The sequence below is a fragment of the Prinia subflava genome, chromosome 5, assembly GCF_021018805.1.
Source record: "Prinia subflava isolate CZ2003 ecotype Zambia chromosome 5, Cam_Psub_1.2, whole genome shotgun sequence".
Taxonomy (NCBI): Eukaryota; Metazoa; Chordata; class Aves; order Passeriformes; family Cisticolidae; genus Prinia; species Prinia subflava.
Genome location: NC_086251.1, coordinates 59,393,524 through 59,420,273, shown reverse-complemented (window position 1 = coordinate 59,420,273; position 26,750 = coordinate 59,393,524). Strand labels below are relative to the sequence as shown.

General features: G+C 44.4%; 1 protein-coding gene across 3 annotated transcripts in view; it reads right to left on the bottom strand.

Annotated features, from left to right (window-relative positions):
- SLC35F4 (solute carrier family 35 member F4) overlaps window positions 1–26,750 on the bottom strand; it is a 109,854-nt gene that overhangs the window by 17,532 nt on the left and 65,572 nt on the right. The window contains exons 2-3 of one of the 3 annotated variants that reach the window (XM_063399610.1): window positions 5,074–5,262; window positions 783–1,080 (exon numbers count right to left, since the gene is read on the bottom strand). In XM_063399610.1, the coding sequence (XP_063255680.1) occupies window positions 783–1,080; window positions 5,074–5,262 (487 nt within the window). Of the gene's footprint in view, window positions 1–782; window positions 1,081–5,073; window positions 5,263–26,750 lie in introns of those variants that run through there. The other 2 variants (XM_063399611.1, XM_063399612.1) reach the window with 2 other exon arrangements.

Here is a 26,750-nt window from a genome sequence, read left to right as displayed (position 1 = left end):
TCCCTCCCTGGGCAAGGTGTGGTACCTCTTGGGGAGCTGAGTTTTGTCCTGTCCTTTAAAGCAGCTCCCATGTCACTGTCGGATCAGAGGAATAATGAAAGTGGAGGAGGAGCTGTGAAATCATTTGTCACAGAATGTGAGGCACTTCCAAGCCCTGGAGACAGATTAGATGTGGTTTTCTTCAGAACTGGTTAAGGTGAAGCTAAGCTGCAGCACTGGTGGTTGGACTGGATGATTTCTTTGGGTTCCCCCTTACCCTTGTATTTCTCTGATATCTCAGGGGCTACTGAAAAGGGATTAATAAATTTCCAGCAGAAGGAAAGGGCAGTTTGCATCCTGCTAGACTTGCTCAGCACAGAGAGCAAGCCATGGACCTCCACATGGAAACACCTCCTCAGCTCTGAGCAACTTTCTTCTCAGCAAGGAGTTGGTTTGGTTGTACCCACCACTGCTATTCTATCATAAATGGACCAGGACAGATTAATCAATGGCCTGATCCAGGCAAGAACACAAAATATAGAGATATTAGACAACACAACAGCAAGATTATGAGCAAATTATTGACTTTTACTCATTAAAAAAACCCCTTTAACAATCAAGTATCCATTTATTCAGCACACATCACTCATCTGTCAGCCTCCTGTGAGCTATTTATGAATGAGGTTTGCTGCAGCATGACCTTTACTCTGCCTCCTGACACCAGGGGTGGAACTGAGCACAGCAGTGATCTCAGCCCTCAGGAATTGGGTTTTTTAAAGGGATACTGCCACGACAAAGCCTACCTGAATTTTTTGATTGGAGATTGCTTTTCCTGCGCAGTTGCAAGGTGCCCGGAATAATAAATGGGAAAAATCATAATGTTCCAGTTTGTTGAGAACCAAGTCATGAAAAAGGGACAGTCAAAGGTCTCAAAAGTGATTTTCACAAATTGCGTGGTCCCAACCCAGGAGGAAGAGACGGACAAAATGATCAGGAATCTCCAGATTAGCTTGAGAAATGTGGATGTGCAAGACTGGCATCGTGTCTGTCCTTCAGCTTCCTGGCTGCTGCTCTCTGTGTGCGTTTGTGCTCCTTCTTCTCCTGAAAAAGAAAAAAAAAAAGAGGAAGAATAGAAAAAGAGCTGTATATGTAATGAATGCATTCAAAATGATTCTTGGCAAAACCTCCTCTTCTGGTCCAAGTCACAAATCATCCCTTGCCTTCTCCCTGTAACTTCTCTATGTCCCATAAATACTGAAATCCTGCACAGAAGTATTTTAATAATACCATCTCTGTCACTTCAAGGAGGCAGAACCAAACACAAACATAACACTGAGGGCTGAGGTAACAGCATTACAAACAGTCTGTTGTCACTATTTGCTTTATCAGCCCTTCATTCCCTCTGCCAGCAAACCTCCAGAACAAAGATACAACCCTTGGAACCAACGGCATTAGAGAGGCAATTACTGTTCATGTGTGTAACAGAAGAGCTCTCTGAGCCCCTGTAGGTCTGGAGACAGGAACAAGTTCTTATTCCTCAACACTTTATCTCCAGAATTACTCCTTTTATTTGCAAGATGGGATGGGGAAGCAAGAAACAGTTTGGTTTTATGTACCCAAGCAGAGAAAGGCTTTTTGCAGTTGTGTTGGTGTACTTACATTTTTGAAGTTGACAAAAGAAACTGGACAAAAGTGAAGCTTGGCATGGCTAGAAATAAACCTCTGCACATGAACGAGGAGTGACTGGAGAGTTGGCATTTCCCATTTTAGCACAGTGGTTTTCAGACCCAAGTGCACATTTCCTCACACAAGTGAGGAGAATTTAATCCCACTGACTGGTGATTCGCTCTCCAGACAGAGCTCCCAGAGGTGCAACCCATGATCCCTATTTTGGTTCCCTAGATCCCAGCTGAAAACAAGGAGCACTAACTCTGCTGTCCCAGGAGCTCACAGGGCAGCACTGAGCTCCAAACACTCACCCTGTCTGACCACATCACACCACTTTGGTAGAAGAAACGGGAAAATCTTCTAAAAGTCACAGCCTGAAGCTATTCTTAACTACTCTTATCAATTATCAGCCACATTAATACATGATGTGATGTACAGAAGAAATAATATGATTTTGAGAGGTTACAGATGCACTGAGTGAGAGCATACACTGTCCTATATTCAGCTTTTATGTGACAGAGCTATCTTTTCACAATCAGGTTTAGTTTCCTTGTATATTACTGTTTTTGCTACATCAGCCATAAAGAAATGTCAAACTGGGGTTAAAAGCTATTCCTGTAAACCAACATTACGCATTAAAAAAGATTTATCATAGCAGGGAGTGCATTTGGAATCAAGAATTTTCCTAACTAGGACATGGAGCTTTTTGTAGTTTTAATTGTGTGATGTGTTCCTAAAAATAATCTGTATTCAGTGGCTCCATTGTTTAGTGGTGAATCAAGAATTTAAATAAAATTACAGGTTTATTAAAAACATGCAGAGGATAATCAGCCATGGGTCTGAAAAGACAAGCATCCTTTTAGCATTCTCCTTGGCTGCTGAGAGAAAGTAGATATTTTTATGGTACTAATAATGACTGACATCTATTGAAAGGTAAATTACAGTTTATTTGCAAGTTAGAATGGCTTTAAAAGAATATATTATAGTAGCATCAACTTGCAGGTCTTCCTGCTGAGTAAAACTACCATGCAATTAGTCCTTTTTCAGCTACCACTTAAAATAATCACACAATGATAGAAGAATAAAACACTTTTAGCCATGCTTTCTATTTTCCAATTTCAAAATAATGATGCAATTGGTGTCACTATGCAGGACACCACCGCCAGCATTTGCTTTGGATGTTACAGTCCCAGGTCTGAATGTCAGGGAAAGGCACAGAAACACACACTTGTTGCAAGACCTACCTTGGATTTAGAGACCTGTGTAAGTTTTAGTCTGAATAAAGGCACAGTGGGGAGCTGCTGTAAGTGTTTAACCAGTGGGATTCATCCCGTGTGATGCAGTTAGCAAATAACTGTGTATTCAGGATAAACATGTTGTCTGAGGCCTCTTTATATTTAATGATAATGGAAAGGCATAGTGAGAGGGGAGCTGATTCCATCCTCATAGCTACATCTATCTACTTCTAAGCTCACTGGAGGCACTAAACTCTAGACCAGATATTTGCTTAACAGACCAAATATTTGCTTAAACTCTAGACCAGGTATTAACTTAAGTGAAATTGTAATTGATCCCAGTGACAGAGTAGCTAGACAGCCGCTTCCAAAATCCATGGGATATGCACACCTAATTCCTGGCCAAAGAATCAAAAGGACAAGATAAGAAATATCTTTCAAAATAATGACAGGGCTTGAACTTGAAGCCACAGGATGAGCAGGCACAGGGTTCCTATTAAAGAGGTTGAGGGATTTCCAAGTCATGAAGCTGGGTCTGGAGCAAGCACTTGTGTTTAGACACCAAATGAGAATGAGGAGAAAACAAATTGATCAGCCAAAGTGGCTGGGAGACACCATTTTACAATTGGCAAGACAGCAGAAATCCTTGGGGTCTGCATTTAGATGGGACTGGCACAAACCAAGATACTTATCCTGGGAAGAGCACAGGAACAAGGTAGAAAGGACAGGTAAGAATGCAGAGCACACTGCAGGTGACACAGGGAGATGGCAATGGCCAGTGGCACACTGTGTGGAAGGCAGTGAGCAGAAACACCCCTGCAGGGTCCTTTGGCCCACAGTGCAATTCTTACTGACAAGATGGTTACAAGAAAAGCCTTTTACTTGCAGTGCTCAGAAGAGTGAGATGAGGAAAACCAAAACCTACAGCTTTTCATCAGAACTTTTTCTGGCTATTTGGCAACTAGACACTAGAAATCATATTCTTTGTATTTATTTACCTACTGGGCCAGTCCTAGTTATCCTTCTCTGATGAGTACAGGAAGATCAGGATTAAAAGGGAAATAAATAAATGCAAAGTGTTTAGAGGAATATGATGTCCAGGAACTACTCAAGTGGCCTAGAGCCCTTTCTTGGAGAAGAAGGTTTCTGATTTTGGATGTACCTTAGTGCCACCATGCACAGTTATTTCAGCTTGGTATCTGGAAAAATGAGATTTTCAGATATCTTAGCTATGATCTTAACTGCAAGATGCTGCATCAACTCCTGGCAGCAATGATCACCTCCAATACTCTTCTGAGGCTTTCCATCCTGCTAGAGGAGTACTCATGGAGTACGAGATCCCTCTGTTTTCCAACACGAGGAGGAAATGGGTGACCCTTGTTGTCATCGGCGGTCAAGTGACAAGAGGAAGGTTCAGCTCCCCCAGGTCCAGTGTGCAAGAGAGATCCAACCTGTTCTTCCTCCCCTTTTTGCTCACAGTATCTACACAGGCAGTCTTCCAATGAGCTTGGGCAAATAAATAATTTCCTTCCAAAAAGTTTGGACAGTTAAATGATTTCACTCATTTGAAGTCTCTCCTCCTCAACAGTGTGGTTTAGCAGACTCACAAGCCTGTGGCTGCCCATTGTGACTGCTCCCAGCCCATCCCTGCAGCTGCTGGATGGACACCACAGTGAAGAGGTCAGCGTTCACCACACCCACAGGTCCATTTGAGCTAAACTTCTGCAGTGAGGTGGGTGATGGAAGCCCTGACGTGAAGCTGACCGATGATCTGAGCTGTGATGGTCTTCCCTAGAAATCCTTCCACCTGCTGCTCCTTCTCTTCCTCTTCATCAGAGCATCCGCGGCACGAGCTGAGGTTCATCACTGAGAAGGAACTCCTGAGGGCCCTGGCGTGTGGCCAGGCTGAAGCTGAGGAGACACAACCACTGTGTGAAATCTAACCGTGCGCTAGGGTTAACCAGCTCTGAGGATCTTCCGTGCCTCACGCCGTGCCGGGCACCGAACGCCCCTCGTGTACCTGCGGATCCCGGGCTTCTCCTCCCATCTGTGCCACCTTCCCGCCTCACCCCCGGGCTCGGGAAGGACCTGCAGGTGCCAAACCAAACCTCAGCATGCTCGGGCCCTGCCCCATCTCTGCGAGACAGAGGGGGGAGGCCTGCGGCGCCGGGAGTGCGGCGGTGGTTCCTACCTGATCTGCTCTGCCTCTCGACTCTGCTGTGCCGACAGATTCCCGAGGGACTTCGATTCTGCAGCTCAAGAATGGGAGCAGCAGAATCTTCAGCAACAGATAGAGGGGAGAGCTGCCTAGTCATGCCTCTGTGTCTGCTGGGGCAGTTGCCTCCTGGCTTGCATTGGATGACAGATGATCGTGAGGCACCTGAGAAGAAAGAGTTTGCATCAGTTTTGTCTGGAAAGTCCCCGGAGGAACGCGGGGCTTTCAGACAGGCTGGCAGTGAAATGCATACAAAAGGAAGCGCACGGCAAAAATGCAGGTTTCAGCTCTGCTCTGGATAAAGCAAATTAAGTGAGTAAATACTTAACTCTCTCCCCCCTTATAGATTAAAAAAGGTGCTGCATGAAAACCAGTCTTCCCCCTGAAGAAATGAGAGCCCCATGCTGCAGTGTATTCTCGGCCCCACAGCTCCATCCACAGGGCCTGTACAAAGGGATTTGTACTCACGTGGGCCCCTTCCTGGGCACTGACACTGCATCAGGCCAGAGGAGAGGCCACCATTCCCCCTCAGGGTGGGAAGGAGGGCTGAGGAACCACTGCTTCCTGCAGTGCTGGGAGCCTCTCAAGAGGAGAGCTTCCTTTTTCCATCCTCCAGAATGATCCTTGAGACTCTTGTACAAAATGAAGCCATGGTCACTCACAGGTCTTTTGGATGAAGATTTTTGCCACAGGATTGAAGATGCCGATTTTATGCTTTTACAAACACCAAATCAGAATCCCCACATCTTCAGAAAAGTTGCTTTCTCTTCCTCTGCTACGTGCAGACAACTCCAAGATGAGACATTTCAAGTGGAGGCTGGACAGAGGCATGAGGCAGCAAAGAAGACCCAGATGCCAGATGAAAAATTTTCCAGTGAGTAGGACACCATATCTAATGAGTAAGAGCATGAAGGGGTGGATTAAGAATCAGGAATCAACAGCAAGGAGTGCAGTGCTGGAATCCATCAGTGTGACTGGTGATTGATTGTGCATGGGCTTCCAAATTTACTCAAGGTGTCTCTGGAAGAGGTCAACACACGAGCAGCACAAGAGTCTTCTTCTCCAGCAGAAAGTCAGGATGCCAGGCCATTCTGGCAGATATAAACGTGTGCTCATGGCCACCCGAGATCACCCACTGCTTGTTTTGTTGCTGCTACTTCAACTGGTGACCATCTCACCTAAACTCGTGGAAGATACCCATACCCAGAGCAGCCACTGACCTTGCCATGACTTGGAAGGATTTATTATGATAATCCCAACTACTTCACATTGAAAAGAATTTAGAAATAGACACAAACCCCATGCGTGAGTGCCATATGTGCAACAACTGAGGCAGAAATCCCGGAGAGGAACATTCTTTATTGCAACTAGAGCCATTCCAATGCACTTTGAGCAAAACACATCAAAGCCAATTACTGCTTGAAAGTATATTCCAAAACAAGGGCTGTATCCAAGACTCAAGACTTGAGATAAGACTCTTGCCAGTGGGTTCATGCAATCTTCCATGAACTTAAAGGTGTGTTGGGTTCACCAAGTCTCACAAAGACCAACATATAAAATACAGAATTATACAAAAAAAAAAATCATCTCTCAGCCTATTTAGAGCCTGCAAGGTTAATTTTTACCTACCAAGCAGACAAGTGACTGAACCAGCAGCTGACCCTTTCCAGATGATCCTTCTCAAGATGCTATTCCCTTTCTTCTCTGTCCATTATGAGGGAACTCTGACTCAAGGGGGGCACCCAAGTTTAGATTCCAACTGATGATAAAGTTCTACAAATCCAATCAATGCAGTAAACAACCTACACTCTGACAGCAGACCCACAAACTCACTTTGAAAAATTACAACCTATATGATGAGAAGCAACCTAAGCACTGTGTTGCCTCTCCTCAATTTTTGATGAGTGTTACTGTCTAAAGAGCTTTCTAGAGCCTACTGGATGTTTTCAGACCTTTAAAAAGCCATTCGCCTTCACAAATTTACTTTTTAATGGAGAAAATAATGATCTAGCAGCTACACAACTCGCAGCATGACTTTGTTCCACTTCTTTCAAAACTCCAAGAGTTACCTCTCCCACTCAAACAAGAATAACATCACCTACTTCGTAAGACTTAGTAAACACCTTGCAAGTTACTCTTGCAGGTTACACCTTTGTTTGTCATCTGAAAATTAGTCCCAGCCTCCATGAGGTTAAGCCAATCACTACTTTTGGGACAAAAGTTCGAAGAGGCATTTCTGATTTTTCAGGTCCACAATTTAAAGAGGTTTTATTTTCAGGATGTGTTTGCCAGCTGCCTGTCCTTGGAGAAGAAGCCACTGAGGTGGCTAGCTCCAAATCCCTCCTCATTTTGGTATTCACCATTTAAAGAGATTTCATTATGTTGAAAGACACCTTATGTCTCAATTCAGATTCATTTCAGGACAAGATTCACATTGTACTCACCAGAAGTCTGGCAGGTGACATGCAAATTTGATGGAAGCCTATTTTTCTTCATGTGCAAAAAGAGTTATTTGTATCTGGTACAACACAGAAGCATGAATCTTCTCCTGTGCATTGACAAACCCAGCAGGTGAGACCAAAACTGTAATTCAAGAGATTGCATTAAATCGAAAGTCACTGCTTGATTTACTGAACTCCTCTTCCCTTATACCTGAAGCAATCAGACAGTGCAGCCATTTATCAATATTTCATTGTTACAGACAGAAAGCCTGGGACACCTAATGCTGCTCCATTTGAACATATTTTAAGGATATCTGTTGACAGGAGAGGTGAAGAGATAAATGCTGGGCTCACTTTCCAAACCTGGAGCCAGCAGCAGGGATGAGAAATCACCATTTGCTGAGCAGTGAAACCTCCCAGGTGGGCAGTGCTGTCCCATGGGAGAGGAAGGGAAGGCAGAGCTCATGGAACTCTTGTCTCACTCCACAACTCTCAGCTACCGAGCAGGGATCCACTAAGACCCTCCAAACTCGGAGGGATCAAGAGCAGCATTTTCCACTGAACTTCCATGCAGGGAATAACAGAATCGTAGAATGGTCTGGGTTGGAAAGGAACTTAAGATCATCCAGTTCCAACCCCCTGCCATGAACAGGGACATCTTCCACCTGACCAGAGTGATGAAAAACTCATCCAACCTGGCCCACAACAACCAGAGATGTCTACATGGGGTGGGACTTCTTACACAGTTTATGGCTTTAGCAGGGATGAATCACAGGCTGAGAACAAAACTACGTATTTGGGCATCATTTGCTATCTTAAGAGAATGCTACTGGAAGGGACTGGGAAAAAACAAATAAGAAAAACATTGCCAGACCGTCAGATCTTGCTGCTAGAAGAGTTCCTTGGATGTTGTAACTGAGTGTCAAAGCAAGACTCTGCCAAAGGGACTGACCAAAGAGGAAAGGGAGAAATGGAAAGTACCTCACATTATTGTATCCAGCACATCTTAATGCACCAAATCCACCTGGATTATTTTTCATCATTGAATAAAAACAAATCCATGCTCTTTCCCATTTTTTTTATGATTACTTTTAGATTCTTAATTTGTTTCAGCAAATCTATTTCCTCACCCTGCAAATGTAGATGCTTTATAGCCTAAGAAGTAAGGCCACTTATCTGCACATGGAGACCAAAGGGAAACCAGCAAGGGGAACATGTGGCTTTCCACATGTCTCAAAGTCTGTCCCCATCTTGCATTAATTATTACATACATATCCCAGTGTACTTTGATTTAGCAAGGTAATCATGCTTGTGACTAAACCACAGGATTAATATCATTTAAGTGCAGCCTTCCAAGTTCTTTAACTCCATTCTGAGTCCAGCTGGCAGAGAAGGTGACCATCGTGTCCACTCAAGCCAGGAAGAAGAAGCACATGCTGGTCCTCAGAACATTTCACCAACCACCTGTGAACAATGCACAGCTACCTTGCCCCTCTGAAAGATGCAGTACAAGACTTGTGGCTTTCTGCTCATGTACAGGTTTCCAGATGCAGCTCACACAGACATGTGAAATTGAGAATATGAGTCCTTTTCTTGGCTAGAAAAATCCCTTCACTATTTTCTGGGGGGCTTGGAGAGAAGGATTACACCCTGGGGTACCAAATCAACTCTCTTCAGATCATCCTCAAGTATATGGCATCTTTAGCATGTGACAGCAGTGCTTGGAATAAAAAGAACCAACCCATGCAATTTCATTTGGACAATGTCTCTGGTCTCACAGTTGCTACTAAAAGCCAGTCATGGAATATCCTGAGTTGGAAGGGACCTGCAAGGATCATGGAGTCCAAGTCCTGGCCTTGCACAGGACAACCCCAGGAATCCCACCACATGCCTGAAAGCATTATCCCAATGCTCCTTGAGCTCTGTCAGTCTTGGTGCTGTGACCACTTCTCAGCCACACTCTGTGGGAAGAACCTTTTCCTAATATCCAGCCTGAACCTCCCCTGACAAAGCCTGACACTGTTCCCTCTGGTCCTGGATCAAATGGATCGCCAGTTAAATAACCAATGCAACACGAAAATGCAGTCCTGGAAATAAATTCTATGGCTAGATCATCTTAGGATTGATTTTGTCCTTTTCTTTTTTATCCAACTGCCCTGATGGAAATTTAGAACCTCCTCAAACAGGTAACTCGATTCCCTTCCAAAAGCCATCTGTGCATTCACGACACCGCATTACTGACACGAAGTGCTGGCTCATTTGGAGACAGCAACATCTGGCTAGATGGGATGCGCCAAAATACATTATCTTTATTTGATTACACAATGAAATTGATGGTTAAATAGGGGATGGAACCGAGCTGAACAATTCCTGTGTGTTATATTTCCAAAGCCCTGCAGAGCACTGGTCACCACCATAGCCAGGAGAGAGAGCAGCTTTACCAAAGGGCTACTCAAGGCACCTACTTGGTAAAAGGATCTGCCTTTTACTCATTCAGTATTAAAATAGACTTATTTTATCGTGTCCTCAAAACCTCAGCTCCTGATCTATCATTGTTTCTGCACTGACAAAAGGATGCCTCCATTGCACTGCCACGGGAACAATCGCTGGGCTCTGACAGATGGGTGGAGGTAGGAGTGGGTCTGGTGTGGTGCGGAAAACACGTCAATTGAATGTTCCTGCTAAATTGGGCCCCGGAGAAGGAATTGCCAGCGTTCCTTTTACCCTGCAGTGTACCTGCAGGAGCCAGCAGGCACCCTGGTGACAGACTCACTCACACCCCACGAGCCCAGCGCTCCCACAGCCTGAGCACGAGCTCCCCTGGAGCAGCCACGTCCCCACCGGGAGGGCTGGAAGCTCTCACAGTGAAATTCTGCTCTACTGATGCACAGCAGGGAGAAGATGACGTGAGTTTTGCAGCCAGGGAAATATTGGATGCACATGGAAAGGAGGCTGAGTGGTGCTGCTGTCGGGAGAGGTGAAGAGAGCTGCTCCTGTCCATTTTACAACAAAACCTCATTAGGCTGGATTAGCCACGGCTTTAATTGGATTTAATTTGCTACTGTTAGCACACAGCTGGGAGCAGGGTATGCAACACCATCAATCCTCAGTGACTTAGGTCCATAGCTTATTTTATCCCAGCCACTGCCTGTAAAATCAAATTCTGCTCTTCACTACACTGGTGTAAACCCACAGCACATCAGTACAACCAGCCCAGTGGTCTGGGCACACACACTGACAAACTCTCCAACTTTTAATGTGTTCAGAAGCAGCAGTTTCACCAGGGATGTGAAGTCATGATTACATTTTACTGAAGCCAAGCAAAATCAGGAAAACAAGCACACGCACTTCGCTGGCAGCATGCTACACAGGTTTGAGGAATAAGCATCTCTTGTTCAAGTGAAGAAAATTCCTTTCGGCATGTCTCAAGCATTTGGAGATAATGTTCTCCATTTAAACACTGCAATGGTCTCTGTGTATTAGTAATGCACAGATGTCTGTTCAGAGTGATGCCTTGTTCCTTTATTATTTGCTTGTTCTGGAAGTTTTTATGCTTGAAGGGGATGAGAAGGTTACAATTTTTTTTTTTTGTCCTAGGGGAAAAGATTTTCAGATTATAATGAAAAACAAATGACTCAGTGATGGCGTACAGCGTTTCTCTTGTACTATGATTAACCATTGTCAGGAGCAGAAAGCAGAAAAAGTAGATATTTTTGTTCTGGTTTACTAGTGACATCCATCAGCAATTTCTGCCAATTATCTCTTCAGTGTCTGTACACAGCCCTCACTCTAGATCAGCAGACAGCAACTTTGCTTACAACTAGGAATCTCAACAACTTCCACGTGTCCTCCCACCTTGCAATAGAATTAGCAAAGAGAACTTAAATTTCACATCCTGTAATTCACTTGGTGCCTGATCAAGGGATGTGCCACTCTACACCCTTTCCCCTAATAACCCTTCTAGAGGAGCAGTTTCAGCCTATTTGTAAGGGGAGAGAATCCAAGTTAGTAAAAAAAATCCACCCCCAGATCTGCACCTACTTGGCTTTTGTAAGTGGGAAATAGTTGCTAAATAAGTTGCAAAAGCTGCACAAGTAGCACAAATAAGTTGCACAAAGGCATCTCCTCACACATCCCCAGACCCCCACAGTCAATAGCTCATCTCTGAGATGGGGCTTCCCTTATTAATTGCTCCAAGTTTGATGCCTCTACACGCAACTCTGATAAATGCAAGGCTCTAAATGCATCTTTCTGCAGTTCAGCCACATCAGCTCTTGTGCTGAAGAACCTGCTCTGAGATGGAGCTCTTGTGCCAACAGCAAATGTGCATGGTCTGCACCCAGTGCTGTGTCCTAAAGCCTCTGAGCAAGGACAGCAGCACAAAGTGGATCCAGGCTGAAATGACCCTCGTATGAAATACCTGCAGCTATTAAAAAACTACAATAAAAACAAAAAAAAAAGGACCTTACAGGAAGGATGTGGATATGTTACTGAATGTAGGCAAGCTATGGTCTGCCTTTTCCAGAGCCCTGAGTGTAAAGGCCACTCTAGAGGACTTCTCAAGTTCTGTTTTTCTGAAGTATGCAGCTCCTGCTTCTATTGCTCTGGATCAAGGCCCTTCCTCCAAACATAAAAACAATTACCAGAAAAACCCCAAATTTGAGTCTTTGTTCCATCTACATTTTATTGAAAGTATGTTAAAAATGTGGAAATATTTTTTTCTCATTTCGGTGTAACTTGAACAAATATATCACTGCCTTTTTTAAAGCATGGACAAGGAATTCCATTGATTTGACACCAAAAATAACACAACAGCACCAGTGTGGGAGCGTCAGAACAGGTTCTGGGAAAGAAGCTTATTTGAGAACATCTGGGGTGGAACTGGCAGCTGGAATATGCATTTTGAAACACAGTGGCTACTCATATTTGAAAGTTACTGGTCATGACAGCATACTTAGAGTTTGAAGGAATGTAGAAGGGAGTGCTGCAAATGACGGATGATTTTTGTATGCTGAAATCAAAACTTCTACAACACAAAATGACCTACTGAAAATATTTAGAACTTTCATTTGGAGTGGAGTATTTTGGACTGAATTCTGCTGTCAGAAAACATTGATGGCCTCTCCATTGAAAAACAAATTCTGTGTTGAAATCTCAGAATTAACCACAACAGCTCTGGAGGCAGAACACACTGACCTCTCACAGGGAGGGGATGGAGATCTCCTTCAGCACAGAACTTTTCCTGGGCAAAGAAGGGAACAACACCAGAACCTAAGACCCTTTGTCTCCTTCCAGGACTTTAAGCTTTTGCTTACCTAAACGCTTCTCTGAGACCACCTCAGTGACAACTTCTGAGTGAAACCTTTGGGATCCACACATTCAAAGGGATATCCTTTGCTGCATCAGACTATAGGACTTTTTTCCCCCAGATATACCTGCTCCCACACCAATTCAAGCCAGTCTCAGGATGAGACCACCTTCCCACCACTCCAGCATTGACTGAGCAAGATAAACACAAATCATTTGATTCAAAGCTGCACACCACCCCATTTAAAAGGCCCTCTGCTATAAATTTTGTAATGAATTATACCAGATGTGCTTCCAATCGTTTTGCAATTTATACACTCTAGTCCAAACCAAAAGGTTAACAATCTATAAAAAAAAAATCCTCTAAAAATTAATCTTGTCATTGCTACAATTTGGTGACATTCCCAGTTAAACTCTCACTTTTACTTTCACTGCTGTATCTCAAGAGCAGCTTCAATGACAGCCATGAGGCTGCTTTGACACGAAGTTGTTGTGAAAGCAATTTACACCCAGGACAGTCCAGATATCACTCGTATGTATCTCATTAATAAATAATTACAATACAGCTTCTACTTTCAAGAAACACTGCAATAAATCCAGGCTGGTTCATGGATCTCCCAAGATCCAAAAGAGCAGCAGACACACTGACAGACAGCCTCAGCAACAGGCTGGATTTGGATTTGTATTTATTTCCTACACAAACTATTGCCTCTCCTGGCTGATGAGTGCCTCCAGGGAGTGATTCATTCCAGCTCCCTCAGATACCAATCTTGGGAGGTGAATCACCTGCTGGAGGTGCCCAGCTCTCCCCAGCTTCTTACCAAGGCTTATATTTAGATGGATGTGGATGAGCCCAAGCCTGGCTGCCTCAGACTCAGGCCATGGCAGAACTGCAGTGCCTTGAGCACATTTCAATCCCCTTGCCTGACTTAGAGCCTAATTAGGCACATTTGAGGAAGGGTGGGCTAAAAGAACATTTTCCAGGTAAGCAGCTGGGGCAACAGTAGAGATTTATCTCTGTATTGCTGCATTTTGCAATCCCATGAGATATTTCCATCTGTTTTCTCCGCTGCCCTTGAGGTAACAGCTCCAACAGGTCTCATCCCTGCCTTTCCATGATGGCATTTTTGGGACAGGTCTGCTCCATGCAGTGTCCATGCCACACTCCTGGCTGATGCTGGGGAGTGGGGGATGGCCAGGCTGAGGTAAGGATTCTCAAAAGGATTTGGTGGCTGTGGTGCCAGCTTGGCACACACCTCACATCCTCCCACTCACACACGTGCCAACCCTTCTGGGCACCTGTCTCTGCTCCATTTCCTTCCACAGGAGCAGCACTTTTGACCACTTATCTCCAAGCACTGGGTGTACCTTCCCTACCAAAGGAGTCTTCTTGCCTGGATTTCATTCCACTCTCCAGGAGCCAGCCGCTCCTGTGGTTTTATCCAGAGATATCTCGGAAGCCACAATCCTCACCTGTGTGAAAACTGCCCACACAGAGCACACTGCTCTCCTCCCAGCACACAGGCACACAGCCCAAGCTGCTCTGGAATGTCTTCCAAGTGCCCTCTCATGCTTGGGAAAGAAAGGGGGGACAGATGCAGTGCTTTTGGGAAGCTGGCTGCTCTGTCCCATTAGGATTCTTTGGGAATTCATGCTAAAATCTTTGCTGATCTGTAAAAACTGGCTGCACACACATTTAATGTATGGGTCCAGCATTAATTCAGCTTGGCCAGGTCCATCCAAGGTTCTTCCAAGCAAGAACCTTTCCATTTGCAGCCTGTTGGATATGACAAGTGCTGTCATGTACTCACTTCCAGTCTACTGCCCTTCCTTCCTGTGAAGACTGGATTTTCCCTCCCTCAGGAACCAGGCAGAGCAGTTTGGACACGGGCAGAAGGCTCAGACAGGTCTGACAGAGGCACCTGGCAGCAACTGGGCTGGTGAAGCTGAAGGCAACCACAGCTTGTCTCAGACCCCTGTGAGGCAGGAAAAATCCTTAATCCTCTGCATTCCCCACCAGGCGTGACACGAGCCTGGTCTGAGCCCTCAGGAAATAAAAAGCAGCAAATCACCCCATTTTACCAGCACAGCCAGCTCACCTGGCCGTAACACAGCTCCTAAAAAAGCAGGTGAGGGTATGAATTACAATATCACACATCCTAAAGCCTGGTGCTGTGCACCAGCAATAAGCAGTCAGCTCCTCCAACTTTCCTTAAGGCATTTTCCCCTCAAGGAAGAAACACCAGGCAGCTATCAAGCCTGCAGAATTCTAAATATCACACACACGGTTCTGAGAAAAACAACACAAACTACTGCCTGGTCTATCAAAGCCCAGCCCTGTTTGTAATTGAAGGCAGCCCGAGCCAGGTAGATTGAGGAACTGGAAGTCACGCTCTGCTGACCAGCGCTGGACCGTGGCTCTGGCTTTGTTTTGCTCCTGGATGAATTCAAACTCAAAAAAAGGGATTACATTTTCATTGCTGGTTGGCTCAAACCGGAGACAGCGCACACACCTTGCAGTTTTACAGCTCCAGTGTTCTCACCACACACGCACCTGGTGGGAAAACAGCTCATTTCTGGCACAACAAGCAACTTTGGGAAGTACCAGGCAGCTCTTGAAAATATCTGACACTGAGGATTGCAAACTCAAACAGTGCAGTTACAGCCTGAGATTGTACAGACACTTAACTCAAAAACTCAAACCTGAACATCAGGAGTGTTTTTAAGAAAGCTTTCTGTTTTGACCTTTGATTTATACGGCATGTACACCTGTTGTAAATTTTCAGCACACTGACTTTTATTTGTTTCACTGTCAGGGCAGTCAAATCTCCTGCTGGACAACATCACCCATTCCCAGTGACTCTGAAGCATGAAGTTGATGGGCACTCTTAGAGGAACAAAGGTCTCATGTCTGATAAAGAGCACACAAAAGAATTCCCAATTTCTGTCTTGTGGTTTTTCTGTATTAAAGAATTGCTTAAGAGTGACATTTCTGAAAATAAAGGGGGAAAAAGCAGTTTAAGGGGACAACTGCTATACTGAGCTGAGGGACAGCAAGCACAAAAAAAAGTTGGTGTCTCTGTCTTCACAGAAAAAACAATAAACCTAGAGCTCCACAGTAAAATACTCCGGAAAAGCCAATAACATTACATGGACCTAATTTCACATAATTTTAAAAACCAGAATTGAAGTACAACAACTTTATCCGTTGTTCACATTTCAACATCAGTTTCCTCACCAGAAATCATTCACACAGCAGTTGAACACAGGGAACAGAAATTTCACTGCCACTTATCCCAGATGATGTTAAAGTGCTAAAAATGCTATCTGAGCATTACTTTAAAAATACACACACACACACACACACAGACACACAACATTCCTGTTGCTCCACATGGAACAGAGCAGGAGGAGCACGCAGAGTGAACTCCTGCCTAGGATGAGATACACAGGGGAAAAAGAAAAGCATTTACCGGCTGGCACAGGCGAATTTATTTCTGAAACACTGTAAGATGGTAGCGGTGCCACTCTTGCCGAATGTTTCCTCATCCTCTGGAATTGCTCTCCCATTCAGGCGCTCACTCTGGCTTTAGTCTGCATCGCCCTTGGTCCCGGCTACTACAGCAAACACGGGGCTATGCCTGGTGGCTGGATGTTTTTCTGGAGATGCTGCAGGAGCCTACGAGTACTGATTTGCTGTTTCCCTGGGAAACCATTTGCAACACGTTCAAGCAATGCTTGACCTCTGCCAACACTTCTCTTTCATTCAATTGTTGAGCGCGGCAGATAAAATATAAATGTATCAGCGGCGGCGGCGCCTCGCGGACTCCGAACCGCGGCAGCCCCTTCGCAGGAAATCGGGATTTCACATCAAATCTCTGCGCTGTGCTGGCAACGCAGACGGGAGATTTCTCAGACAACTGCGAGGAAATTATGCAATGCAATTTTCTGGTTCCTTACACTGTGACAATATACGGATGATTATAGTAATTATTTTAAGTAAACTTTGAATAATGGGGCTCCTATAGAGCTGCTAAATCAGGAATGCCTTGGGCAAAAGAACAGGTGACATCCAGGTCTGTGTCTGATAATAAAGCAGTGATATTGCAGGAGGCTCTTATAACATCCAACAAAAATTGTCACAACCCAGACAGATATAGAAGAAAAAAAATATATATATAGGCTATGGTTGGTCTACATTTCTTCCTCATTTCCCTCGAGACAGCTAGGACATGTTTTGTCCCTCTTCTCCTGACACCTTCTCTCTCTTCTACTTCCTTATTATTACTGTTAATATTTTGGGAAGTTGTTCACTTGGAGCAGTGGAAAAGTTTCACTGTGCAAACGTGTGTCAACCCACACAACTTCTGGAACTCTCAGAAGATCCCATCCCGACCAACACTGTGCTGGGACCTTCCTTTGCCAGGAGTGGTTACTGACACCTCTAAAGAGCCCTGGCTCCAGAGCTCTTCACCAAGAGATCAACTATCAAGTCTTATCCAAGAATTTGTAGGGAGAAACCTTTACCATTTATATTCGAGGTGTTTGCTATAGAAACAATGAGAAATAAAAAGGGAACAACCAGAAAGGCAGCTTAGCTCCACCAGGATCTGCTGGCAAAGTTGCTGAATTTTTAAGGGGACTTGGGACTAGTACAGACCTTTTATCTACAGTCCTTGTGCTTTTGACAGCAGCTGAGAGTGGAGATTCTTGGCCTGGGGCTTGGTCCTTCTTTCCCCACTATCCCACCAAAAAGGGAGAAGCCACTGGCTGTAGGGAAGGCAGAAGTGGTTTCAAAAGGATGAAGAATCACTGGGCTACAATCTTCCATCTTAGGTTTCTTCAGGCACGGTGCTGGAATCTCCCAGGTTTTACACAATAATGTGTTGTGGTTGGGATATGTGTGCAAGGACTGGTCCCCTCCCTAACCCTCAGGGAGGAGAGGGGAGGAAGCAGAGTCCCAGCTGGATCATCCTCTGGATGCAGCCACAGAAGAGGCTGGCACCTGGGGAGAACTGCCCTGTGGTATCCTCAGGGAAGAGGATAGCCTGTGACTCCACTGTACCCAGAGAGGAAGGGAGGGATTCTTGGGTCCCTGGAGCAACCAAGCAGGGCATGATCACTTGATCTTGCCCTGCACATTCCTCTCAAGCTGCTCTCTTGTCCCTCTTTGGGGACTGAGTGGTCTCAGTTTTCTGTTGGGACACAGTGACACAGTAGGGAAGAGACAGTGATTAACCCCACAGAAAGGAGGGACAAAGTACAGCCATCCCACCCAGTGGGACACATCATGGAAGGAGTACAGGCAAGTGGTTACAGCTGCCTGGTTTTGCACCCAGCACATCCTCTCCTTAAAGGCTGCAGATCTCCTTTAGCATCTTCATTCTTTCCCTGGTGACTCACAAGGCTCTCCACCATGACAGTCCGTTCCAAAGCATGAACTGCATTGCCTAGAGCTAACTGGCTTTTACTGCTTATCTGCATTCAGAGGATTTCCAGCACTGTGTAACAACCACTATTCCAAAGGAAATTATCTTCCCAATTTGCAGAAGGAATTTTATTCTTCTGTCCAAAGTGCTGAGAGTCAGCAGAGTTTGTGATAGAGTAATCACCAGTCAAGTAATTGCTGGCTCCACAATCACAAGGCTCCCTATTAATACATGTCTAGTCCTTGAGCATTTATATAATATAAACAACATAATAATATAACACAGAGATTGCTTTTAGAAAACCATTTCTGCAAATAGGGGTTTATAATGGAATCATTAACGAACCTTAACAATGGTGAGGATGAAACGCATGAGACAATGTCAGACAATTCCAGACATTTCTTTCAGACAATTTCAGCACTAACAACAGAACGTGACTGAATCTAAGAGCTGCTGCTTTTTTTTTATTCAAAGGAGAATCAGCCATTGTTTCAACACTAAGTCAGAAGCCAAATTCAACTCCTCTAAGCCATCGCTCAGATCTTCCCCCAGCCATCTCTGCTTCCTAAAACACACAAGAAACGAAGATGATACAAAACTGCTTAGAACTATGTGGAATTGGTACTTAGAACCTCCATCAAAGATTGCAGTTTGAAAAGCACCAGTTTCTCTGTCTAAACAAGAAAGAGCGTTGGCCATCTGTTTCTTCTCCTGCATTTCTGATCTTTCCTCTGTGCTCTCTATCTCTGCTCTACCAGTACTGAAGAAAAGAGTAAATTAATATTGGGAGGAAGAGAGAGAAGGAAGCTCTTGTGTCTCTCTCCAATCCATCCACAAGTGAAATATGATGACTGACTTACCAGGATGGTAAAACAGTTACTCCAAGTAACTATTGCAAGATTACAAATCAACATAAAATCCTCAGGCCTGTGCCACCTTACTCATGCAAGGCACTAGAGTGGGAAAATATGGGGGTCTCCCTTCAAAATTCAAGACTAAACTAAGTTTCCAGGTACCTTTAAAACAGTTCTTCGTATGTTGTTGCCTGCCTCAAGTTCTATGCTTTCAGCCTAGAACACATTTTAAGTTTTCTTATTCTCAGGGTGATGCTTCTCATAATAAACAATAAATAATAACAGGCTCTGGAGCACAAGTCTGATAGAAGCAGCAGAGGGAGCTGGGGGGGAATCAGTCTGAAGAAAAGGAAGCTCAGGGGGGACCTTCTGGCTCTGCACAACTCCCTGACAGGAGGGTGCAACCAGGGGGGATTGGGCTCTGCTCCCAGGGAACAGGGACAGGAGGAGAGGAGATGACCTCCAGTTAAGTCAGGGGAAGTTTGGATTGGATATTAGGGAAGATTTCTTCATGGGAAGACTTGTCAAGCCCTGGACCAGGCTGCTCAGGACAATGATTGAGTTCCCATCCCTGGCAGGATTTAAAGGATGTGTGGATCTGATACCCGGGGAGATGGTTTAGTGATGAGCTTGGCAGTACTGGGGGAATGACTGGACTCAATGATCTTAGAAGTGTTTTCCAATCTCAATTATTCTATCATCAATCTATATATCCAATTATTTTTCCTCAGGAGTCACTATTTGTCAAGGAAGCTTGCAGTGTACAATAACCCAGGATAACCCAGGATAACAGTGTAGGATAACCCAGGATAACCCAGGCTGCAGGCTGACACTCTCCAAACCTGCTCCCAGTTAAGGCAAACACTGATGGGGCACTCTCCAAAGCTCTGGAGACAGACCAGCACCAGCACTATTATAAAAGGAAATCACTGAAAAAGGCATGTCTCAGGACAGATTCCTGATGCCAGCCAAGAGTGCCCGTGGCTGGAGGCCTCTGCGCCACATCCCATTCGCTTCTCACCACCCTCCCTCCCTCCCTGCAGCACTCTCTGTCCCTGGGCTCAGTAAATATTCATCCAGACGAGGGCAGGGTGAAGCTGCAAGCTTGCTGACTCACTAACCAGACAGCAAACTAGCCCTGGCAGTGGAGTCAGGGCTGGGGACTGCTGAATCACATGCACTAACAAGCCTTGCACGCTCCCAGCACAGAGGGGCTGGTGCTGTAAAAACACGCTCTGCTCCTTGGCTTACCCCAGCTCTGCTGGCACGAGGTAGCCATGCATATTTCAGGGACCTGCTGCACAAGAAAAGGTTATTTAATCTTCTCACCAAAGCTGCAATCGCAGCTGGAGCTGAACTCCAGGCAGCCACAGGGTTTTCTGATCCAGAGAGGATGACAGGTGTGGTATCACACACCCAAATAAAACCATCACTGCTAAAGGAAAACAGCTGCACAAGTGCATGGAACAATGAATTCCCATGTTGACAATGGGATCCATCTCACTGGACTTCCGATGCCAAAGTCTGAACCAGACATACCAACATCTTTATAAAGTGAGTGGTGAGAAACTGGTAATGTTAGAAGACAACTCACAAGCTCCTCTCTTACAGGTGAACTATAACCTGATATTAGTAACTCTGAAGGCACCCACCTCTTCCCCCTGGCTGTGCTGGCAGTAATGTGACTGGCTCCCAGCTGGTCATATGGATTTTAGATACTCTGGGTGGTAGAGCAGATGCTCCTAATGGGAAGCAGAGTGTGTGAATGCCTGATAACGATATCAAAGTGTTTCTTCGACTTCAACTGATTTTAGAACAGTGCTCAGCTCCAAAACTATGCTGTTTGCTCGTTTTGAACACCACTAGTTACAAGATCCATCTAAAATCCACTTTGCAGATGTGCCTGCAGCCAGCAGGTCAGTCCATTCCCAATCACTAGACTGTAAGACTCTCATAAACATGACTTTTATTGGCTCCTCCAGGGTGAGCGCCTGTTTTAAGATGACAAGCTAAAAGGCCATAATCAAGTTCATTTTATCCTGCTGGAATACAAATTAGATGCAAGATGCAGAAGAGACAAACAGTCAAACTGAGATCAAAACAGATGTATCCTACAAAGGAATTTTTATGTACAGCAAAGTCAAGACTTCAGTTTAAACTTTTACTTGCTTCTAGCAAAATCAGAAGCATGCAGCAAATGCTACTTGAACAACTCGATCCAAAACGACTTCCAATGCTCGCAGAGAAAAGAACCCTTCACCTCAGTGCTGTACCCAGTCATGTTATATGGATTTTAAGAAATGAAATTCTGAAGTCCTTACTCTGTCTGAACTCTCACTGGCTTAAAAACTCTTGGATATCCCTGCTCAGCAATTAAGAATATCAGCAAAGCATTTGACTGCCAGGCAGGGAAGGGTCCTCCAGCCCCTCTAGTGTGTGCCACAATCACAGGGTGGGCAGGACTGCTCACGCCTTGTCCCTCAGTGCTGCCCTCAGTCCCACTGTCCATGTCACCAAAGAGGCTAAACCAGATCCAAAACTGACCCCTCATAAGCAGGTATGATTTAATTGAGAATGTTCATTCTTCAATTGAGAATGAAGGCACTCTACAGTCTCATATATTTTGTTCACTGAGGCAAAACTGAACTTCAACCAGAATTTCCTGTATTTTGCAAATGCCAAGATGTAGAATAACTCTAAAATCTCACCTAATGACTGCAATACCTACTAAACCTGAAGCAATTTAATGCCCTTGGGGGTTGCATGTTTGTACACTGATCGCTGGTTCACGTTAACACGAGCTGCTATTTTCAATAAATCAGCCCAAGAACTCACTCTTCAATAATCACACTGATTTTGTAACAGAAAAACACAATGTGATCTATTTTTAGCCTTCCCTAGCAGGCAAATCCTGGAAATAAGATAAACAGCACTGGCTAAACATCCACTCCAAGATGACAATGTGAGGATGTGCAGCAGCTCCCACACCACTGAAACCAGCCCAGAACACTCATTCCACCCACAGCCAGTGGTCTCTTGGCTACTGATGCCTTGGAGTGGCTACCTAGAACAGAGGCTGGACAAGATTAAGAGAGTAAGAGTGGATATTTATTAAAGGCCTTCACTAGGTGCACCTTGGGCAGTCAAAGCCTCTGAGAGGGGCTGCACCCAAGCTGGACAATGGTCATGAGTTTTTCAGACAATTGTAAGTTTGGTCCATTTACAAATCAGGGGTTAATCCTCCAATTGCAGCTTCAGGTAATGAAGTCATACACCCCCAGTTTGCTTCCCCCTTATTTCACTTTTGTTTATACTTTTTGAGGCCTGAGGCAGTAGGGTGTCCTTGGATTTCAGGCCTAGAGGGATTGTTTTGTCTGACCAAAATGTGAAGACAGTTAACTTACACTTAATACGGAGTTTAGATTTATGCACTAATGCACAGTACAGGATTTGAAAAATACAAAAGCTAAAATCCTAAGGCATCACTACCAGAGGCCAGGTCCTCTGTCACAGAATGGTTTGGGTTGTGAGGAACTTTTAAATCTCCTTTAGTCCAACCCCCTGCAACAAGCAGAGACATCTTCAACTGCACCAACCACATCACATGTTGATGTCTCAGCCTAATGGAAGTCCTGCCTTGACCCTGCTTTGTCCAGCTCCTTCCCCTCTGCCTCTGGGCTTAAGAGCATGCACCTAAAAGCATGAACGTGCACCTAAAACCCAAAAATATCTTATGGTTCCCTCATCCCCTCCCTCTACAAGCACTCAAATGACTTCGAAGCAGCAACATCTTCTGCTACAGTGCTTTTGGGAAGATTTTTATTTACTACGTGATTTTATAGACCTGACATCCACAGTGTCCCTGGGAAGCACAAGGATTAAATTTTCAATTAAAATAAACCTGAGATTTTCCTTAATCACGCTAATTTTGAAACATAAACCACCCACCCGCAAGGATCAGGAGGTACACACTGATGTCTCCAGAGCTGGAAAAGCAGCTTCTTAGGCTTTTTATTCTGCTGGAATATGGAAATATCATGCAGCAAGAAATATTCAACTTTTAATGCAATTAAAGATGGAAGGAAAAATATTACTTGTGGGCATGGAGAGCAATTCTTCAATTTTAATAAAAATCATCCAGCATTTCATGGAAACAGCAAATATATTAACTTCGATGCATCTTCAACATTTTGCTGTTGTAAGAAAAAAAAAATGGATGGGGCCCAAGCAACCTGTGACAGTGGAAGGTGTCCCTGCCCATGGCAGGGGGTTGGAATGAGGTGAGCTTTAATGTCCTTTCCAACCCAAACCATTCTGTGATTCTGTAACTTCAGGCTGACAAAAATATTAAAAAGTCACCTCCAGTACTAGAAACTCATATTTACAGAAGAATCAAAAAGAAGGAAAAATTGCTCAATGAAAAAAGGAAAATTTTCCTTCAAGAGGAGGTGTTTCATACAACACTGTTACTGGCCCCAGAGCCTCTGCCGGGCTGGATGGATCCTGCTGTCCTAATCCTGAAACACTGATACAAAATGTGTTTAGTACCCCATCATAAATTACAGCTTAGGTGCTTTACCCACAGCCAGGCGTGGTGAAGAGCAAGAAACTCTTGGGGAAAGCACAGAAGTCTCACCTGGAGCATGCACAGACCTCATTTGAGAAAGCAGAGCTCACCAGACTCCCCACAACCCACCCACCCTGCTGGAGGTGGAAGGATTTAGGTGACCTTTAAGGTCCCTTCCAATCTAAACCATTCAGTGGTTCTGTGATCTGATTGTTTGAGAAGCAGTGCTGGCAAAATGGCAAGGCCACCAGCTTCTGAAAAACTCAAAATATGGGCATTCCCCAACCTGCATTTCAGACTCTTTCTATGTGTAAGAGTTTAGGAGAAAGGTTCCTACTTCACCTTGGCCACTCTGAAACTCCCTGGCAGTAAAACACAGCCCAAATAGACAACCAGCTCTCAGTCTGCTCAATAACAAAGCATAAATCGAGTATCCATTCCAAATACCCAATACAGCCTTTCCAGACAGGATAATATAATCAGATGCCCAACACTTCTATTGTGGTTTTTTTTTTTTCCCAAGGAAAACAGCTTAGATGTAATTGCATGTCAAGTAATTATTTGCCTTCCCAATGTTTTATTAACAAAGCTGCCAGGAGAGAAATAAATTGTCTCCATTTTCTGGTTCTGCAATTATGAAGAGCCTCTTTTTTACCACAAGAGAGCATTTGAGTTGAGAAAACTTCCATTTTGTGCTTGTCATTGTGACTGTATAGCATGTCAGTATGACAGTAAATCATCGCTCATATTTGCTGTGTTTTGGGTAGCTAGCAGTTAATTAGATGGCTTAGGGCTTCTTTCAATACCACAAATCAGAATTGTATAGCAGGCCAGAAATGCAGGGCTGGCCAGTCCCAAAATTTAGCCACCAGCATGTTCCTGTCTAGGCAGGTTCTGTGGTAGGGGTAGGAACTTGCAACATCTGCAACCCCTACCACTCCAGATGGAATCACAAAGTTCCTTGGATGAAGAAACATAAATAATTTTTATGGAAAATTACAAAATAAGATAAAGTTTGTTGCCTTGTTAGTAATGCTGCACTACATTCCCCAGCCCTTCTGATTTTAAAGGCTGGGTGCAGAATTCCCAGAGCTTTTGAAGCAGGACCTGAAGCTTCAGCAAAGATGTGAAAATGATGAGAGCAATCAGAAGTCTTAAAAAACAAACCCACAACTCTATGTGGGGTCAAATAACTTCAACAAGACAGAGATGAGAGAGAAAATCAGAGAATGGTTTGGGTTGGAAGGGACCTTAAAGATCATCTGGTTCCAGTCAGGAAGGATTCATTAGGCAGGTCCTTGTAAACAAGGCCAGGACTAAGAGGCTTTAATTGCATTAATGGGAGGTTCAGTGGGACAGCAGGTCAACTGTTCCACAAGTGAACCACTAGATGAGATGATGTCAGGCAGAAAATTCTCACTGCTGGAAGATTTTCAGACCAGGTTGCCTGGGATGGAAGGAGTAGAACAGCTCAGAGCATGGGGACACGGCAGGTTTTCCAAAGGGTGGTCAGTCAGGGGACTGGTGGAATCACCATCCCTGGAGGGATTTAAAAACAATGTGGATGTGGCACCTGGGGACATGGGTTAGTGGTGGGTTGGCAGTGCTGGGGGAACAGCTGGACTGGAGAATCTCAGAGGTATTTTCCAACCTAAATCACTCAGTGACTCTGTGACTCACTCAACCTCTATTCAGGGAGCTAATAACAAAGGGGTGCTAATAATAAACACCAGCTATTATTAGCTGGGCTGACAAGAAAAACTAGGGTGAAGGGAGCCTGCTGAGTGCTCAGAATGGGTGTCAGAAGCAGGATGTTCTGTAGAATTCCCAGAGAAGCATCCCACCACTGCATTCAAATCACTGCAGGAGGTGTTTTCCAATCCCTGTAGACCAGGGAATGCAAGACCACTGTTAAGGACAGGCAAGAAATGTTAGAAAAGCTGTCAGCAGGTACCATTTCTTATTCATTATTTTTATGTCTTCTTTGGAAGGAACCTGAAAAGTCAAATCAGCCTCTCACCTACCAGCACCAGACACTCAATTACAGAAGATTCCTGAGGCAAAGAAGTCTTGGGTAAGGCTCTTATGGCAGAGCACCAGGGACTCATCAAGGATTCACAAGCACCATGTCCCAGCCTGACACTGAACACACAGAGTTGTTGCTTTTGAAGGAGAACAGTGACCAAATCCCAATTCAGTGGCTGGTTCTGTTTAAGGCCCTACAGTAAGATTAATTTCCAGTAGCTCTTGAGAGTTAAATGTAAAATCTACCTCCCCTTGGTTTCTGCTATTTAATTTTGAAGTATTTTAATTTTCCACTTTAAGTGCCGATCTAATTGAAAGGTGCCTTTGCTCCTGCAAAATTCCAGCTACGTCAATTTAATGATGGTAAAATAACAGCCCAAAATCTCAGCTGCAAGACATCACCCCTCCTCCTCCAGCCAGGCCCAGAGGTTAAATAATTGTGGTTATAAAGGCTCAGTACAAAGCATTTTCCAGCACCCACAGAGCCCTCTGAAATCTGTGATCTGAGTGTCAAAGTCCATCTACACTCATCAGCAGGGAGGATGCTCATGTGTGCCTGGTCCAGCAGAGAGAGATACCATGTGAGTTTAATTGCCCCTCTTTTTTTGCCCCTCATAATTTGTGTCCACTTTTTGGAAAAAAAAACCCCAAAAAACCCAATAAAAGTACATGACAAATACAGCTAGTAACAGCCTGAACACAACCAGTGCTGCAATTCAAGAGAATTCTTTTGAACAGTAGCAACTTTTTTGAATTTTCTAGGAGAAATTCTCTGTGAATTATTTGAAAAAACACTAAAATCCTTGCACTATAGAAATAAAAATTTTGGGTACTCAGAAATCTCCAACCTATTGTGAACGTTTCTTGTCTAATCTTCACATAATCCTCCTTAATACCTTTCAGTGTAAATCTCTGCTACGTGCAACATCTTATTAGCAAGACAATAAAGATAACACAAGAAAAGTCACTGAGCAGCATTAGGGGATTAAGGGAGGATTAAACAGTCGTGACACAAAAAAATGTCGAAGCT